Genomic DNA, 19,944 nt, shown 5'->3' with positions numbered 1-19,944 from the left:
GCCACCCCTTTTAGAATGTATAACCTGGACACAGGCAGAATCTATGCAATTCCATAAAGAAGTTTTTTCTTGTTGAATTCAACTAAAAAGCTTAATTGAGCCACAAAGGTCAGATGGTTCTTTTTTATTATAAGTAGAAGATTATTCTGTGGCAGAAGGAAATTTCCAGAATATGAGATCTGCTCATTTTTATACTACTCTGTAGCTACTTTTTAATTTTTAAACCCATGTTACTTTTCAATTCTTTTCCTCTGAGCTTCACTATAATAATCTTTAAATTCTATTTCCTTTATGTTACTAATGAAAACTTTTCACTTTCATCATTACTGCTGACTTTATAACACTAAAAAGTACTCATCATTTACTTACATATATTTAATTCATATTAATCTGTTCTAATTTACAATCTATACCCTGCTCTGCCCATCTTCATGTACCTTTTCTATGTCAGTTCTGTTTACTAAGAGATATTCAATGGATCTCCTATAGTGCAATGAACCTTAACAGGCAGCTTTTAATTGCCTCGCATAGGAAACCACATCACTATTAATTCCACAGCAACAGTATAAAATAAAACTATTGCTTCTCAGACTCTAGAGCAATTAGACCTCTCGGCTATTTGGCTAACTCTGCTTCATGATACCCAGTGCAGTTAATTATATTTTTTGATGTTAATAGTCTCTGTCAGTTTCAAGCATAACTCCTCTTTGATGAATATTTAAATTATATTTGAATAAAAAAATAATCTTGGTTACATTTCATATTCAGCAGTCATCACAGCTTAATAAAGGTTTCCTCAGCAAGGGCTGAGATAAATGGCTATATGAACACATGTATAAAGTCCTAAATCAACTTATCAGATACTGTAGCTATTTTGGATAAGTATTACAGAGGATATACTGGGGTGGGAGGAATTAATAGGCTTCAATTATTAAGGTATTATTCTATATGAAGTAAATTTGGCACAGAAATGTATAAGTAAATCAGAGGTTTTTAATAATAAAGTTCTGACATTAACTGAACCAGGAACTTATCTTGGCTAGACTAGAAATTTGAAAACTATGTAAAATTCATACAAATTCATCCAAGAGAACAGAAAATTCAACTGAAAAATGTTGAAGGTTAAGCAATGTTGTCTGGGTCAAGTTCTCAAAAACATTAGTGCATTAACAAGAGAGGTAATTATACACCCAAAACATATTGTACATGATTAACTGCAGGTTAAACAGTCTGCACACCCTAGGAAAGTCCTTTTCACAAATCTGGAAAAAAAGCCTCAAACCCCAAAACAAAACCAAAACAAACTCCAACAAAACAAAATTAAATAAAGAAAAAAAAAAAAAACAACCCAACAAAACCCCCAAATCCTCTCCCCCACCCCCAAAAAAGGCAAACAAGAAAAACACAGGCTGAAGCATGTATTTTGCATGATGCTCAAATACAGAGGAAACAGCAAATAATACTTAAAATTTTATGTATACATATGTATAGTTATTTCTTTTCACCCACAAACAGCAAGAAAAGACTGATGAATATGTATATACTATCCTGCCAGATATACACTGACTTAAAAAGAATTTGATGGTGGTTTTGCCAATAATAAAGGGAATAAAACAAATATAAGACATGAAAACACTAAATAAAAGATCAAGCTACACCCTGCTAAAATAATGAATCCAGTACTTTCTGAAGTAAACTAAATCTAAATTTTAAATGTCATTAGCTGGTGTCAAAGATCCTTTTATTGTTTCCTTTGTAGCTTGCCCAATGCCATGACTACAGCAATGTGCATGTTACGTGCTTGCACATCTTCTGCAGAAAATTACATCAGAACACACTGCAAAATGATAATCAAGTACCACTGACAGCTATTTCACCTTACCTTACTGGTCAGAACCTTGTAATGTGAAGATTTGTATTTAATTTATGAAATAATGCTATAACAGAACAACCCCATTAATAAAACCCCTATTTTTAATTAGTAAACTAGACCTACTACTTTCATATTAAGAATTAATGGTACTGAAAATGCACAATGCTAGAATGCTTCTCAGTCATGGGTATTACTGGGGTTTTTTTCTGCAATAAAGCCACAGACTATGGTATGCTTCATGAATATTCTAGGCTCTGTGATTATGCTTACTTCATTAAAATAGGCTACGTGTGTTTCTGCTTTTTCCTTTACATTTGAGTTATAACTAGGTCTTGCAACTAACACAGAGAAAACAAAACAAAATAAAAAAATCCATTAGGCCATGGCCTAGCATAGTGAAAAGCTTAGTTTAAAAATAAAGAGCATTTTAAGCTTCTGCTACATCAAAATACTCACAGGGATGACTGCTGTACAAAGACCCACGTCTGTTTCAGACGGGTAGAAGCCTTCACTTTTAAAGGATGCATAAAAAATATATCTAATGGTGATAATCTTTTATGGTAAACGTTTGTGAAACAACTGTCAGCAAGCTGAACCATAAACCACTGGAATGTCAAAGCAAAAGGACCTCATACATGAGATCAGCATCAGTACCACAGCAACTCTGATGTGCATAAATTCCAAGAATGTACCTTATCTACATCAGGCTCTGGTATCCTGTCATCAGCATCTGCATTTCTCTGACAGATATGCAAGTTCTTAATGACCACAAAGTAGAAAAAGGCAGGGTGTTTTCTCTTACTCTGAGACACTTTACACTATGTAATATCTTTAGCAAAGGCAGGCAATCTTCAGCTGCAGAAGGAAAAGCAAAGGAAAAAGCAAGCATAGCAGCAGGGGTCAGCAGAGCCCTTGCCTGAGCCTGGCAGACCCCCGAAGTAAAGCGCCATTATCTCAATCACAGTCATTTGTGAATGGCACAGGGTAAAATCCTGCCCGTGAAAACTGTTTTAAGTCACGTTAAGAAATGCAAATCCAAAGAGTGTTACAGTTTAAACACAGACTCAACGGTAGGCCCTGAGGAAGCTATTTTTGAGGCACCAGAATGCTTCTTTGTGGAAGTCTTGCAAAGGCTCGAATTCAGCTCTGCAGTGACCCCACAGCAGGCTTTGCCTTCTACAAGCAAATACAACCCTCTACGAAGCTTGCTTTTTTGGTGAGACCTTTTCACGCCGATGAGTGAGATTAATCGCTTACACGAGATTTATCCACCATCCACCCAAGCCTGGAGTCCAGTAGATTTTCTTTATTCACTTGCATTACGGAACAGACCAAATTTGTTTTCACTTGAAAGGACACTAATATGGTATGACAATGTTTCCTCTGCAGAACTGACAGGCAGGAACAAGATGGGGGGCTTGAAAGATGTGTCTTTGTCAGAAGAGAACTCACTTTTTTGCCTTTCAAAAATATCTCATTCTGATTTACATAGAGGATTTTTCAAAATGACATATTTGTTGGACATGCGAATAGATGGAAAAGAATAACATCCATTCTCCCACTCTTGTGCTGGGAAGGATTAAGAAAAAAATAAAGTCTAAGGAGAAGGAATAGGTACACTGCTCCTTTTGGCTTTCCCTTGATCACTCTGTGGGGCAGGAGGCACTTCACTTACATTTTGAAGACCCTCTGTTTAAGCGCAGCTGTCTTGCAGAAAGATGATGGACGTAACAGGTTAAGAGTATTGCCATGTGAGAAAAGTTCATGGTAACAAAAACCCAGGCATGAACTCTTCACTAGTGTCACAACGGACACGGTAATTGAAGGTACATGTGTTGTGTGTGCTATAGATAGGACAGGTTGCGTGCAACAGAAAAAACACTCTCTGCTAAAGAGGATTCATTCCTCTTTTAATCACTTTTCTGCAGCAATGCTGTAAAAGGAAGGGTATTTAAAAAAATTGCAGTTCCCCAAGTTCATCTATTATACCTAACATTTTTATATTTATGCTTACATTTATACTGAGGTTTGCTTTGTTTGTGCATATATAAAAAGCAAAACGATACTCATTAAATATGTTTAGTAAAGATCACATAAAAATACAATTATAGTATGAATTGTAGACGAAAATAGAATTTCAAGGCCATTCTGCTGCAGGATTCACGTAACCTTTCTGTTGCAGATCAAAAATAAACTGAAACTCTGAGATCGCAGTTTCTTATGAGGATGCTTGCATGTGCTGCAAGATCTGTAGTTTAAAATACTTTGAATTTTTCCTCTTTTAAAAATTACAGCAATTATGCTCTCAGTATCAGAACACAGATCAGAAGGTTCCTATTTAAAAATTCAAGGTATATTAGCCTTTATTAGGAGGGAAATAATGCTTTCCTTCTGAAGTTAACATGAATTTGTCTGTCAACAGTAAATGCCTGAATTTTGCATCTAAATAAATTATTTCACAGATTCAGAGTTAATAAGCTGTTATTTTCTTTAAATATAGAATGTTCATTTTTAGTAGACACCCCCCCCCCCCCATCTGTAACCGTAAATCACCCAAAAAATAAAGTATACAGAATGGGATGGACCTGACATGTTTTTAATACTGGATTTCTCAAGATTTAGAATTATATTATGGAAAAATTATTATCTGCCACATTACAAAAGTATTTATTTAAATAAACAGGCAAAATTATAATCTAATTGCACTGTACTGGATTCACAAAGATAGTTATATTGTCTAACCTTTAAAATAATTGGAAACGTTCCTTAAACAAAAAGTTTAGGACTAGGTAATATGATTCCTGTTAAAAAAAAAGCCTGGTTTTAATTCAGAAGTGAAATGTCCCAGCATGCAAAAAATGCATTTTTGAAGCTTATTGTTCTTCAATATATTACATATATAACACGCCTTTGCCTTTGAAATGTACTGAAATGTATTTTAAGTATTTACAGGTACTTTTAAATATATGTTATTATTTTAAGCTAATAAAAAGAGAAATCCAAACACTATGTGGTATTTCTTTAATACTTAGTGCCTGTCCTGAGAAAACCGCATGGTCCATCCACCTGCAAGCGGTGGCTTTGAAGTTGACACTGGCAGCAGAAAGCCCTCATAAACACACAGGCGGTTTGCATATAACTCACACAATCCACCTGCAATCCACTTACAATGGAAGTGGACTTAAGACTAGGTCATAAGTAAATTTTATCACGTTAATTTTCAGACCTCTGCTGTGCCTATAAGGAGTGGTACTATTTAGCCTTATCAACTTCAAAGGCTTGTGACAGTTTTCTGGCTACAGCCACACTATCGCACTTTATGAGCAAGCGACTACAGTAATTTCCTCAGGCTGCTTTGCATCTTCTGCTTCCCTGTTTAATTTCTTTCTAAACAAAGAGGAAATGGAAGAGATTTCTCCCTGCTAAAGGACAGCAGAGCACCAAGGAGCCTGACTGTTTTAAGATCTAAATTGCCTGAAACGCAGGTCCTCTGCCACTCTCACACTACTCCCTCACCAAATATTCTACTAATAAGCTTATTTCTAAACTCAACTTTAGCGTGTGGTAGGATCTCTCCAACTTGACTGTATGCAAACGCCAGGGTTAATTATCAGAGAAGTGTGAAAGGGGAGACGGATTTTCTAAAGGTCTAGTCTCTTCAAAGATCTAATTTTACCCATGCCAGTCTGAAGTTTACATGGAGTCTAAATACATCTGAAAGAGTTTATTCTGGAATAATTGGGATCTAATTTCAATCAGGGACTAAAAATTTAATAACTACTTTACAAAGGTAAAAGCAAAGCAATGAAGTCATTAGTGTTCTACTCAGGCTTCCTAGGAAAGCATTAAGTTAAAAATCTTTTGAGAACTGCAGAGAAGAAAGAAAAGGGAGGGAGAAAAGATAAAGTAGCAGTTTCTTCTGAGAAAGAGGAGCTGATGCACCGGTGGACACCCTCAAAGTTTGTGTGCTAGTATCTCAGCTCTCTGGAAGGGGAGCAGGGTGTGTGATTACATGGCTTCGTGTTCAACTGGAAACCTCATCTTATTTTTCAATCTTCAGATTTCACAGTATAGATCTCATTAAGCTAGTGTTTTCACGCTGTAACTCCAGTAAATGTAGTTGCTGTGCAAAAGCTGTGGAGTAATGTTACAAATGAACAATGAGTATTTAATAATTGCCGTGGAACATTTAACTGCAGGTCTAAACTGAATTGAGTGGTCAAACACAGTGGTAGAAAACACTGCTGCCTGAAGTGATAAAAACGTGTCATTAGTCCTTAAAAGTAAACACTGTAGGATTTTAATTAGCAATCTAGAAACAATTGCTGATTATTTTAAAGGTATGGAAGAAAAGTTTTGCTTGTGATCAAATGTTCTAACAGATTTTTTTTTCCTAGTCAGTTAAAAAAAATCCCCAATGAATCTGATAGTCCTTCAGGTGAGATTTTTCTATGCAATTGCTGCCATCAAAATACAGCTGATGCAGTACTTTCAGATATCAGATTAAGGACATGGGCTGAGTACCAAATAACAGTTTGCCTTAGACAACAAAAAATTATGATCACCAATGCAGTTATAAATAGATGAGATGCAAGAACTTTAAATCTTTCATATGAACTCTGCAATGTTCTTCTATGCTTGCAATATAGCACAAATTGAGCAATTCTGAGAAAAAATTAAGGCGAGTGACAGCTTTTCTACTTAATGACAGGACTGAGAGAGAAAACTACGAAAGCAAACTTCTAAATTACTATAAATGCCAGAAAAAAAAAATGGAAAGCAAAGTGTCAAATGAGCTTTGCCATTCATTCAGGCCACAAAGAAAAAAAGGAACAAAAACCAGAAACTCTCTGAGCACAGGTATTCTGAACCAATGTCAGAGACCTGATCACAACTTCACCTTAATCTGTTGAAGAAAAGGTAAGAGTGGAAGACTGAGGAACTTCAAAAATATTTTCTGCTATCATAAACTTATAGTTGATTAATTACAAAGGGAGGATTGAAATTTCAGCTTTCCAGTAACAGTTTGATGTCACTTTAAGCAAGATTGTGCCTCTATATTTGTCTCTGACTACCTTAATCTGTATATTTGCTGTGAACATAAGGAGGACTTTGATCAAAACACAACATGCATTTTACACAACAAGGAAGTCTACAGAGAGGCACTACATTTACAAAAGCAATTGAAGGTGGTTTCAAAGGGAGTTGACAGATTAGAGGATGATGACACTGCTGCTGCAGTCTCAACGGAAATCTGGCTTGATCTAATTAACAGCAACGAACTAGAACCACAAAAAGATAATTCAAAAATGATTTAAAGAAGTTATATTACCTTTTTACTAGCATAGTGATGGAGCCTTTCCTTTACTGATCATAGAACAAGTCACAGGTTGAACACAGAACAAGAATAAAAGGCCTGATATCCTTAATTTACCTCCAGCATTTGAAACTGAAGCCTGAGAGCTAGCCAAAATGTTTTACTACAGAAGTAGAGAGAATCTATGTATTCCCATGAAAATTATGAAAAAATTATAAGTCACACTCACGATAACTTTAGCCAATTGGGAAATCAAAATGGAAGACTATTTTTAAGACGTGACTGTATCTTACTGAGTTCTACTATGTTCAAACAGAAGACAGAACATGGAGCACAGCATGAAGGACAACTTGCATGTTTCATTTCAGACACCTGTGCACATGCACCAGAAAGCTCCCATGTTACTCATATCCCTTTTCGGTACAGATTCCTCATCCTATGAAAAATGCACTGGGAGGAAGACTTCCCACCAATCCTGAACTTAGGCTTGTAGTTTAAGCCAGTAACAATGCCAGTGACCAATTTGTGCTGACACATCCACAACTCTCAGTACCAGGTGACTGCTGCCTATATGCAGCCTTATAGCACAGGAATTTCTGTGAATCTTAGTTATGATGCACTTTTTGTACATAAAACACTTATTGGAGCTTTGTGACTTGGGTTAATGGCACATTTGACAGTACTAAGTTTATGGTTGGATTAAATCTCAAAGGTCTTTTCCAGCCTACGTGACCCTAAAATTCTTTGGCTCTTCTGACTGATTATGATGTCCTCTGAGTGACAAACAGGCATAATTCACTGTGAGGATGGTGAGGCACTGGAACAGGTTGCCCAAAGAAGGGGTTAAATGCTCCAGCCCCAGCAGTGTTCAAGGCCAGGCTGGACAGAGCTTTAGGTGACATAATCGAACGTGAGGCATCTCTGCTCATGGCAGGGGGGTTGGAACTGGATGATCCTAAGGTCCTTTACAACGCTAACTATTCTGTGATTCTAAACTTGAGCTTATATGCACATATTCTGTACACACTTATATAATGGTATGTTACCATCTTGGTATTTAATCATTCTGACATTTTCCATTGCATGCATTTTACAGGTGTGAACTATGGCAATAATTTACTGCATTCATACGAAATGCGTAACTTTGCCAGGGAATGTAGAAGTTAATGAAAAATGCAGCAGCTTGGACACAATTTGAATACTGTTTGACCACCTAAAAGACAAGAAGAAGACAGAGAATCTCCAAGTAAAATGTTTCTTATTGTAAGTAAATAAATTCTCCTTGCAGTTATCTTCCCACATTTTAACTTTTACTCGTGGAATTAAAGAATTCCCAACTCTCTAATTGCAACTGATACTTTTTAATACCTTAATATTATCTGATAGAAATAATACTCCTCAATAGTAAACTGGCAGCTATGACTCAGTACTTCCTACAGTATATACCTCTTACTGTATTAATTCAGGCATTTTTCCTCTTTAGTACTCAGATTTATATATATATATATTTACCTTTGTGTCATAATTTTGTAGGCATCTGGAAGGAAGCATTCTGTGTTCTCCATCTGGAAAGGGTCAGCATCACAAATCTTGTCATCTGTCCTTCCATAGTTAGCACTTTCTATCATAATAACATCACTTCCAGGACACCGGAGGTCAATGGAGTAGCCTTCACAGGAGAGCTCCCTCCTAACCAAACCAAATGGTAGTGCTGCTCGGCTGAAACCTGAAAAAAAAAAAGAAGAAAAAAAGGGATTAGACTTGAGCCTAAAGAATATATTCATTGCACTATTCTTCTTTGTCACATAAGGGCCAGTTCTCATCAGCGTGCTAAAGGAAGTGCACCTTTAAACAGTTTGCCCTGGTACCATGTTACGTAAAGCATTTTTCATGAAACTGTCATACCCCTGCACCACTGCTGCTGTGTCCTTAACCTGAGAAAGGAGAAATCACTCTTCATTTATTCTGACCCTTGCTAGTGCTGCCTGTCTGGATGGCTACATTGCATGTTCCTGTTCCCACCTCTTTTCTCTCTGCTTCCTTCTTCCCTATTTGGGCACAATCAAGCTGTGTCTGAAAGTGGGGACCAGCAGAACAGGCAGGATTTGCAAATGCAGAAGTAATTTACAGAAAAAAAATAATAAATCTAACCAAACAAAAAAAACTACAAAAACACCCCCCACAAAACCATAACTCCAACTTCATTAGTCTTTCTTAACCTATATAAGAAAAACTTTTATGAGAAACTTAACATGAGCCAGCAGTGTGCACTTGCAGCCCAGAAAGCCAACCGTATCCTGGGCTGCATCAAAAGGAGCATGAGCAGCAGGTTGAAGGAGGTGATCCTGCCCCTCTACTCTGCTCTCGTGAGACCTCACTTAGAGTATTGTGTGCAGTTCTGGTGTCTTCAACATAAAAAGGACATAGAAGTGTTGGAACAAGTCCAGAGGAGGGCCATGAGGTTGACCAGGGGACTGGAACACCTCCCATATGAAGACAGACTGAGAAAGTTGGGGCTGTTCAGCCTGGAGAAGAGAAAGCTGATTAGAGACTTCATAGCAGCCTTCCAGTATCTGAAGGGGGGATATAGGGATGCTGGGGATGGACTCTTCATTAGGCACTGTAGTGATAGGACAAGAGATAACGGGTTAAAACTTAAACAGGGGAAGTTTAGATTGGATATAAAGAAGAAGTTCTTTACTGTTAGGATGCTGAGGCACTGGAATGGGTTGCCCAGGGAAGTTGTGAATGCTCCATCCCTGGCAGTGTTCAAGGCCAGGTTGGATGAAGCCTTGGGTGGCATAGTTTAGCGTGAGGTGTCCCTGCCCATGGCAGTGGGTTTGGAACTAGATGATCTTAAGGTCCTTTCCCACCCTAACTATTCTATGATTCTCTATCTTCCTTTCTCCAAGAAGAGCTGTTTTCTTTTGCTTAGTTATTTTATGGACATGTTTGTGCCACCAGATCTTATGTACATTCTGATCTTTTACCTATTTGAACTTCAGCGTTTAAGTGCCTTTTACAGAAAAAAAACACAGCTGAGATTCTGAACAAATGCATAAATGATCAGTACCACAGACTGCAGATCTGTATTCCACACTTTCTTGTACACAGCTACTGGTGGATTAGTATTAAACAGAATATTTCTGTTTCTTACAAAATGTGTGCATTACTGACTTCTGGAAGACAAGTTGGGTAACATGGTACTGTTAAAGACCTATTTCTTTAAAATAGTAAATCCTTTGTACATTTTCACCAGACTTACAGATAAGCCTATTTTTTAAAAGTCATCCTAATACAGCAGCACAAGACCATTAATATTTCAGTGCAGGCTGCTGGAGACAAGTTGTGACAGCAAAGAGAAATAAACAGTAAGTATGGAAAGAGGGAGCTCTACAGTGTTTTGAAGGCAAAGAAAATAAACTTTTCTTTAAAAGTATGATGGGTTAGAAGAGGCAAGGAAGCAGGATCTAAGAAGATCAAGAACAACTTGAGATAACCCCTTGATAGTAAATTTTCACACGAACCAGAGGTTGCCAGTTTTTCTACTGAATTAAAGATCTGTGGATTAAAAATACTGTATGAAGATAACAGTCTGTTAGAATTGCAAAAAAGAGCTGTTGATAATGATCACACCAGTGTCTGGATGTAGCTTCCTGGCAACCAGAGCCCATCTACCCATCCTCTATCTGCAAACCCCGCCTTCCCTTTGCACCAGCACCCGCTTTTGTCCAACTTGCATAGTAAACTAATTCAAGAGGCTGGTCTGATTCTGACCTCCCTCTACTGCAGAAGAGCAGATGAGGTATCAAGAGGACCAGCTCATTGGCTGTGTGGGAATTTATGCCAGCACAAGGAATGCATCAACCAGGTCTGCCTCTATATTTTGTGGAATCGCATCCAACAGTACCATTACTCTGGTGGTATGTTTCAGTATCTGTTAATACAGGAAGAAGCCATATTGCCATGGAAAGCACCACAATTCCATCTCAAATTCATTCCTGTCGGTTCAGCTGCACATACCATGTGCAATAGCAAACATTATTATTAGAGGCGTGCTAAAGTATCATGAGCTGAAAGATGGAAAGAGCTAAAACACGAATTCGTCACATTAACACCCTACATGTTCCTCCCATGCAGCAAATTAATAAAACGAATACAGAAACTGCTCACAGCTCAGTGCGGGCGTGAAATGGGCATAGAGAGGGGTGTGTGCAAAGCCCCTACCACACATGCATACAGCAGCTCCTTTGATTAATTATCATCACGACAGCCGTGGTGGGACCAAATATAATGCTGCTAGTGACTGCCATTCTTACATCCTACTACTGCTGTCAAATTTAATGCCATCCATATAAAACTCATTCTGCCAGCTGCCGGCAATGATGCCTGTATCTCCGGCACACAGCAGGGCTTCCTCCAGAGCACGGCACCACCATGGCCTGCCTGGAGAGTCTGGCCGCCCCCCCACCCTCCCCAAACTTTTGGGGTTTGAGGAGAGAAACAGCAGCTTCAGCTGTCCAAAGAGTATTCTGTAGAAAGGCACATGGGGAGGGGAAGGGGTAGCATAGGGTACAGCTGCTGAGGTGTCAGTGGCTACACATGCAGCAGCAGGGCAGGAACGCTATGGGGCCAGGGCTGACACTGAGCTGCCTGTGACAAGCACTGAACCCTTACTGTAGATCCTGCAGCACAGTCTCCACGTCTACTAGGAAATACCTTGAATTCAAAGATGAGAGCTCTGCAGTTTGTTACAGAAATCAGCTGCCTGCAAATCTTATTTCATCATCTATGGCAACTGCTCTAAGTACTGTGAGTGCGTTTTATCCTGCAACTTTTCCCCCTGCAGGCATTCACGAGAAGTTCTGTATTAGGACAAACATTAAAAATACTAGAGCAAGGTTAGATCACTTCACAGGCAACAGAGGACACACCTGAGATTATAATGTAGGTGTTACATTGCAAAAGCAGCAAGCAATAAAGCAAAACAGTGCAGCAAGTATTAGGTGTGGAGACTGCTCTAAGGAATTTCTCTGGTGCAGGAAGAATTTTAACTAGGTAAGTTTAAAGTCCACTAACAAAGCTGCTGTGATCTTTATGCTGAAGCTTTATTTGTAATTTTTTCCTATCAACAAAGGAAAAATAAGTGTATCAACAAGCAAAGTGTAATTCAATCCATCTCGCTACCCTGACAATCGACGAAAGAACTTGTGGGAGGCCCTGTGAGCGAAAAATCAATATTGCAGCTTTGTGCCGTGCAAATGTGAATACTGCCAAATAGCAGTGCTTAGGGTAAAATGAACTGTTTTGCTCCATTTTCTCCTCTCTGAACAAATGATTTTGAAATGACAGCTCTGTTTGGAGCTATAAAACGTCAAGCAATAACTCCCTGCGCTTTAGGCAAGTGATTGGAATAAATACCTTTTGGCAACAGGTGCAATGACTTAGGACTGAAATTCATTTACATTCAGAAGATAATTCCCAATAAACAGATGCAATGCCACAGGATGGAAGTTTGAATGACCAATATCTGAATGGTACTGCCTGCTTCTGCATCATTCCAGAGCTTTTTAGATGTAAGTATGTGGCTCTGTCAATAATTACTGTTGTCACCAGTAACTTTTTATCTCCAGTGCAATTCCTCATTAATATTTGCAATGCTGTGTTTTCCAGCCAACCGGTGTTCAGCCTGCTGCTTGCCTTACTGTATCTTGCATAAACCTATTTTGTTTGGCTGTCCTCCTGCAGTTGAAATCAACATTCCTTGTCTTCCTACTAATTGTTTCAAGGCAAGACTGTTCCATGGGTGGCACTGCTGTCTGCCACCCAAGAATGCAAAGTGCTTCCCGATTGCGAAGATCTTTCTGTTGCCCAGATAGGACTTCTAACACAGCCTTAACATTAACTCAAGTAAGCATCTATTACCAGATGAAACATATGCTGTCTCTGATTCATTTGCCTTTGCATATATAAATCAGCGTTGTATGTGGTGGTTTGCCGTTTGGCTCTTTTTTTTTTCCAAAATGGAAGAAGATTAATACCTAATGAGAAAAAGAGTGTGCTTTCTGTCCTGCTGACTGTTTTGATTATAGAAAAGCTTCCTGGCAAACATATGTTCCCTCTACGTTTTATCTGCTCACAAATTAGTTGAGTGCAGGCTCTTTAATTTAAGAAGAAAATAAACTGCTTTTGAGAAATTGCATTCCCAAGGAAAAAAAGGTAGAGGGGATTTTTTAGTGGTAATATACATTCTGTAATGCTTTATTGATCAATCCACGTAGAAAAACACACTGAGAAAAAAAAAATCCATATGAAACACCACAAACAAAAATCTTTCCTCTTATACTTTATGAAATTAAAATGAGAGTTCTAGCAAAGAAATGTAACTCAGAACCCTGTTTCAGAAATATGTTAAATTCACATTTGGCTGAAAATCATTCTATGTAAGTTTGCAATGCCTTATTTACCATTCTATAGTCTTGGTTCCTTTATAGAAACTATTTGTCTTTAGACAGATAACCTAAATTTGTCAAAGTGCAAAGAAAAGTTAATAATTCACAGCATCCTGCCCACTAGCGCACCATCTTTTTCAGCTGTCAATAATAAGAGAGTGTGCTAAGTTTGGTAGATTAAAGTAAATAGCACCACCACGTTTGAAAGTTCACCCCATACCGAGGAAAAACAGTGGAATGTAAACAGGCTAACATCAGTACTCCTTGATATCAGAAGCAAGGAACCTTTGATTAAAACTTAAAGCACAGAGAAAGTCAACATGGAAATATAAAATTATTTCAAAGAATGCAGATACTGGAGGAACTGAGTATCCAAAACAAATCTTTACAGAAACAAATATATATGTGTCTGAGAGCAACGAAATATTGCTTCTTGTGTTTTTGGCTCTAACAGAAAGGTCTTTTGAAAAGAGCACATCTTTTCAAACAGAATGTTTACAGTCGTCTCTTTCACAATCTCTTTTATTTTACCAAATCATGCAACATGATGATTTAAATTCTACACAAGATGAAGTGATGCATCTTGGGCATCATTTCAATAATATACATTGAACAAATGAAAAGCCTGACAAATACTCTGCTGAGAAGCCTCTTCCAGCGAAATGTGTATGTGCGCACACGGAGGTTGCAGAGAGACAGCTGAACATACTTTGCCATCTGAAAATCATGCAAATTCTCAACATGGGCTTCGCAAAGCTTTTATAATTCCGCAGTAAAGCCTCAGCATCCTGCAGTTTCTAAAGAATCCCACGAACTCTGTCAAGGGAGACTTCTCCACGTCTCTCAGCACTGCATGTATTTCACACAGACAAGCATGCTATTTTGTTAAACAGCTTTGAAATTATCCAATCCTGGTCAACAGATCACTACCAACTACTACAAAGACAGAGGCAATTTAAATGACAACTGTGCTTTCTAATTCTATCTTTGAAGGAAAAAGTCATTCTGGCAAGCATGTCTATTAAAAGATTACACTGGCACAGTAAGAGCTTCTGATACTGCACCGAGATCTGGAGTTCACAGCACTCAGCTCTTCTTTCAGGAAAACCCTGCAGCCAGTGCACAGCCAGCCTGTGCTGCAGCCCGGCAGACAAAACCCCACTGTTCAGTCGGGGTCAAGTTAGGCAGGAAGAGATCATTTAAAATATATTCTCCAGCAGCTGTATTCTTTGCCATTTTAAGTATATATTCATTTTCATTTGAGATGCTGGAAGAAGGGGACATCTAGAGACAAGGGATTATTCATTGAAAGAAACCTATTTTCTAGCAATGGACATCTTCCTTGTTTTGTTTTGTTTTGTTTTAACTCATTCATAAAAATGGGATTAACTCAAAACAAGGTATGTGAAAGTATGCTCATTATTTGAACTTTAACAAAGAGGTCTGAAATCCTAAGGAACAGACTTGACTAAATTACACTGATGCATGACAACTATTTCATTGATTAAATTAGCTGTGAGGAGTGTTTTTTAACACTGGTTTCTAGAATTCTGTTTCTTGGACATACTGTTTCATATTTTAATTAGTTAGCTAAAATCTGGAAGTATGTCTCTTACGAAATAGGAATGCCAATTGCTATCAATAAAGATTTTAGAAATATTAACTAACCTACCTTTGGGTTTTTAAAATTATTTTTTACATTTTATTAGATCAATATTGAGTCTTAAAAAAATAACATTTAGAAAACCTTTAGTGTTCTTCGGTATTCAGTATGAGCAGCAGAATTAGAACTGTAGGTAATTTCTTGTAATTATATACTTAATATTCAGTGTACATAAACACAGAGCACGGTGTGTCTCTGATTAATGAAAGTGAGGGCAGAAGCCTGAGTTACGCCCTCTGACTCACACAGGATGGGTCCTGCCTTCCAGGTTCACTGAAACTTACTATGATTTTCCTTCTACATTTTCCAGTCTCCATGCAATTCTCAAAAATATCCCTGTGAGGCTCTCTTCAGCAAAAAAAGGAGTTAGGGATTACCTGCTTTCTGCACCTTGCTGAATGATTCAGCAAAACCTAACATGAGCAGGAGCATCTCAGCTTTTTAATGTAACAGTGTTGATCCTCCCTATGTACAGCTGGCAAGGTTCTCATTTAAGTTCCCCTAAACAGCTCTCACCCCTCATTCAGAAGGACAAGAACATGTGTCTCCAAGGTATCAGAATTAAGGGGGCGGTTGGATTGTGTTTTTGTTGGTGTTTGTGTGGTTTTCTCTTTCTTTAATAGCAGGAGAGGAAAGAGTGCTATCTTGACAGGCCTGTAAAGTGAAGTCCTTCAATCATCTGGAACAAGCACAGCCCAGACAGCAGCTGTGCACGAATCCCCACGTTACCCCATGATGTCTCAACCCTATTTTGAAGGAATTGTCAGTATGGGAAAAGAGACAGTTTGGTCTTCATGCCCATTTAAGCCTTCACCTGCCTGGCGAGGCTGCCACAAGAGTACTAATTAATGCTAAATTGTGAAAATGGGCTTCTGCACTTCCAATCCAGCCACACTGAAACTGGATAGAAACCGCTAATTCCTTTAATGAAAGTCACAAAACCAGAGCCTGGCTCCTGGCAGCATTTTAGCAATGACTACATGTGGCAGATGGAAACCATGTGACTTAAACATGAAAGTCTAAATATCTACTGTAAAAATGTGTTGTTCAGTACTCACTTAGAACCAAATTTTATTCTCATATGCATGCACCTTTCCCATCCCTTTGCAGTGGGAGCTGTATGCATGAGAGCAAAACTTTGCCCTCTTGATCTAAAATTATCGCAGTTTGAAACAGTATTCATCTGTCAATGATATTTCTTTTCTTTTGCCAGCCAGATGTCTGTTCTCAGGCTGCAAGAATCTCCTTCCTTTTTTCCTTCACATCATACACACTTGATCCTCTGCCAGCTCGCAAAAAGCACTCTACCCTTTTCTTTCTTGCCGTTAAATACACTGCATCTTCAAAATTTCTCAAGGCAAGTTAAGTCCCATGGTCTCTGTAAATCCCCCTCCTGGAAGTTATCTTCAGTTTACCAACTGTGAACTCTCTGAGCACACCACCTGTCAGGAAGGAGAAGCTTCTGAATCAGGAACAACCTCTGAAACAGGGAGGTAAGACACACAAAGGCTGATGGGTCAGAAATGTTGTGTCAACAGGATTTCCTGTTGAATTATTTCCTCTGCACAGGATAATGGTAGCAGAATAAAAATAAATACTCTTTTATTTTCCATAAAAATGTATCTTGACAACAATTCATATTTTCAGTTATCTCAATCATTTTTTACTGGAAACCATACATTGAGGAGGGGCAGAGGAAGAGGAAAAACAGGGAATCTCCATCAGCAGTATTCCGAGGCAACAGCTGACAAAAAATATGCTTTTATTCCCATCTTTAAGACTCAAAAAGACTTATCACCTCAGAGGTTCATCAAAACCATGCACAGATGTACCATTTCCTTGAGAATATGTGCACTGCTGAAAATTAAATCACTCCAGCAGGTGACATGTTGGGTTCTAATAAAAACTCTTGACATTCTGCGTACACTGCCTTATTAAAAAGGTTATACTCTAACCTGTGTAAAAAAGCATAACATTTCACCTCACTAAAATGAGGAAGAAACTGGACACTGATAATTCTGGGTTATTTTAAAGAAAATGCTATTCTACAAGTGGCAGAGTTTAAAATACTGAATACTGGCCTAGTGTTAAAAATTTATCACATATTTAATTTAAAATATTGTACAATAGCTACAACATGGCAATATCTGATATTACAGTTGTAAAATTATAAAGTGGGTGTCCTCTTGTTTACAAAAAGAATTATATATGGAGTGGAATCATGCAATAATGTAAAGTTCATATACTCTATCCAATAAAATGATGGGGTGGAGTCAATTGTCACAATATAAATTACAGTGGAAAAATTATGTGGTTAACTTTAATGATGGCAAGACACTTAAAGAGTGCTTATGAGTATGCAAACAGCACAGCAATCCCCCTTTTCATTCAGTATAGCTTCTGAAACATTTCTGAGGACTCAGAAGTAGAAAGAAGAACCCTTGGAAACATAAAAGCTCAAGATCCTGCAGATGAAACTGCTAAACCAAAATACACATTCATACCCTTTGAAAACAAGGAGAAGAGCAATGTGATGAATGTACTTCAAGGTAAATGTGCCATCACTTCAAATATTCCCACAAATAGATATGAGACAAGAGTGGCAAGCAATCTCAGAAAATGCCTGTCAGAGAGAAAGGTCTTCTTCCTGGCCTTACCTTCTGTGAAATATTGGTGGATTCCTAAAAGACTATTATAGAGAGAAGAGAAATACACCATACAGAGTTTTTACAACATACTTAAGGTTGTGGCACATTCAGGGAATCACGGTATAATCCTACACAGATACTTGAAAGCATCCTCTGAGTAATAAATTGTATGAAAAAAGGAAAACTATTTAATTGTTTATCAATAAATTGGCAATTTTTTAAGTCCTCAAGATTATACACAGTTCTAACATGCTCCCTAGGCAGGCAGGAAGTAAGACAGAATGGGAACAGAGGTACTATTTCCAGAATAAATAAAGGAAATATGCACCTCTGCTATCCTCTCAAACTGCTGTTGATCACCTATAAAGGAACTACATATCCATATGCCCCATTGCAAACATGAAAGACCATGAAGATAATGTGACAGGACTGTTGAATTCCACCTGGATTCAAATTAAGGGCTTCTGAATTTGGATTCTCGTTTTTAATCTTGGAATTTGTGCCCCCTCCACCCCAAATGTCACAATGTGGATGGAAGAACGCTCTCAGCTTTTAGAGAACCAGCTAATGAGTGCTCAAATTGAATAAATGAAAAATCAGTATCCCTGAAATCTCTCTCTGAGTAGTAAGACAGAAAGTAAACAATTTTCCATAATTATGTTATAAAAGTTCCATAATGAATGCTATTTACATTAGAAAGTAACAAAAGGGATGAATACACACTGTAACACAAAACAGAGAGGAAAACTTCATATTTGCTAATTACTTCTATTTAGAAGCACACATTTAATAGCTTCCGAAGTTGTTCATTGATCTTAATACAAGCAATAATAAATGACAGGACTAGGAGAGCTCTGCACCAGATTGGGGGAAAAAAAAAATCATTGTTAGGTGCTAAAGTATAAACTCAATAACCAGTAAGATAGAAGCACTGCACTGTTACTACAGATGTGGAAGGCAATTTTCTCCGTAATTAATGTATTTTGCATAGTACTTCACTGTACCAGGTCAGTTTCCTTTTAAAAAAATCTGTCCCTATGTGTCTAAAGCAAGTATTTCAGGAGGAGGCAGCTGTGAAGTATAAAAGATCTGATTGCTCCGCTTTTTTCCACACCACCTAAAACGACACTTTCCTACCAAAAGCACCATGTTCTCTTGATACATTATTTAGGTGTACAAACAGGCAGAGGGTTTCTGCAAGTCAGAGGGGATGGTGCCTCATCTAACCCCCACATTGGGAGGAAGCACAGGAACTGTGGGTCCCACAGGGCTCAGCCTCCTCACCGTCCTACACCAGCAAAGACAGTCTTGCCCGGCTGACTGCCAACCCCAGCTTGCACCCATGGGGTCCCTCCACTCGTCCATCCATTTACATTGTTGTTTCTTTTACAGCAGTGAGTTTGATTAATCAAGATAATTTCCAGAGCAAGCTCAGAGCATGATCAAAGCAGCCGTTATGGCAGCGTAATTGAGGAGGGAGTTGTTCATCTGCTGGGGATTTCAAGGAGGGAAGGAGAAGGTTAGGGGTGTCCAAAGGAGGCAGGAATGAGCAGGTGTTAGGGTAACTATTTAAATCAGGCATCCTGACATAATCATTTATAAGGGAAGCTTCAGACTCCCTGGAAGGCACTAAAGCTGGATGTCCTATCTACTCAGTAAGCACGCTGCCTTTCTTTTGGTACAAACTGTGATCCTAGTATGTCTGCACTACCACAGAGCAAGTTGCCCTTAATGAAACTCTTCTCTGAAATTCATACAATCCCAAGGTACTCCTGCAGCATCCTTTCCATCTCTGCCACTGCTGAATTTGAAGTTCAGATTCCTACTGGGTTTCAGCAATGTATGGCCCACATTATCTTCAAATACACAAATAAAGACAATGTTTGAACTCCAGAACCAAAACAAATCCTATTTTTCATGATGGTTTTCAGGTACACAGGCCTCTAGAAAATTACAAGGGTACTTTATGAATGAAATACAAAATACAGAAA

General features: G+C 38.2%; 1 protein-coding gene across 9 annotated transcripts in view; it reads right to left on the bottom strand.

Annotated features, from left to right (window-relative positions):
- The window catches only part of ADGRL2 (adhesion G protein-coupled receptor L2), a 163,290-nt gene that overhangs the window by 65,802 nt on the left and 77,544 nt on the right, over positions 1–19,944 (bottom strand). For all 9 annotated transcript variants that reach the window (XM_031050862.2, XM_031050863.2, XM_031050854.2 and 6 more), the window contains exon 3: positions 8,703–8,916. In XM_031050862.2, coding sequence (XP_030906722.1) covers positions 8,703–8,916 — 214 coding nt within the window. The remainder of the gene's footprint in view (positions 1–8,702; positions 8,917–19,944) is intronic.

This window comes from Melopsittacus undulatus, chromosome 6 (genome assembly GCF_012275295.1).
Source record: "Melopsittacus undulatus isolate bMelUnd1 chromosome 6, bMelUnd1.mat.Z, whole genome shotgun sequence".
In the NCBI taxonomy this organism is placed as follows: domain Eukaryota; kingdom Metazoa; phylum Chordata; class Aves; order Psittaciformes; family Psittaculidae; genus Melopsittacus; species Melopsittacus undulatus.
This window is presented reverse-complemented; position numbering and strand designations above follow the sequence as displayed.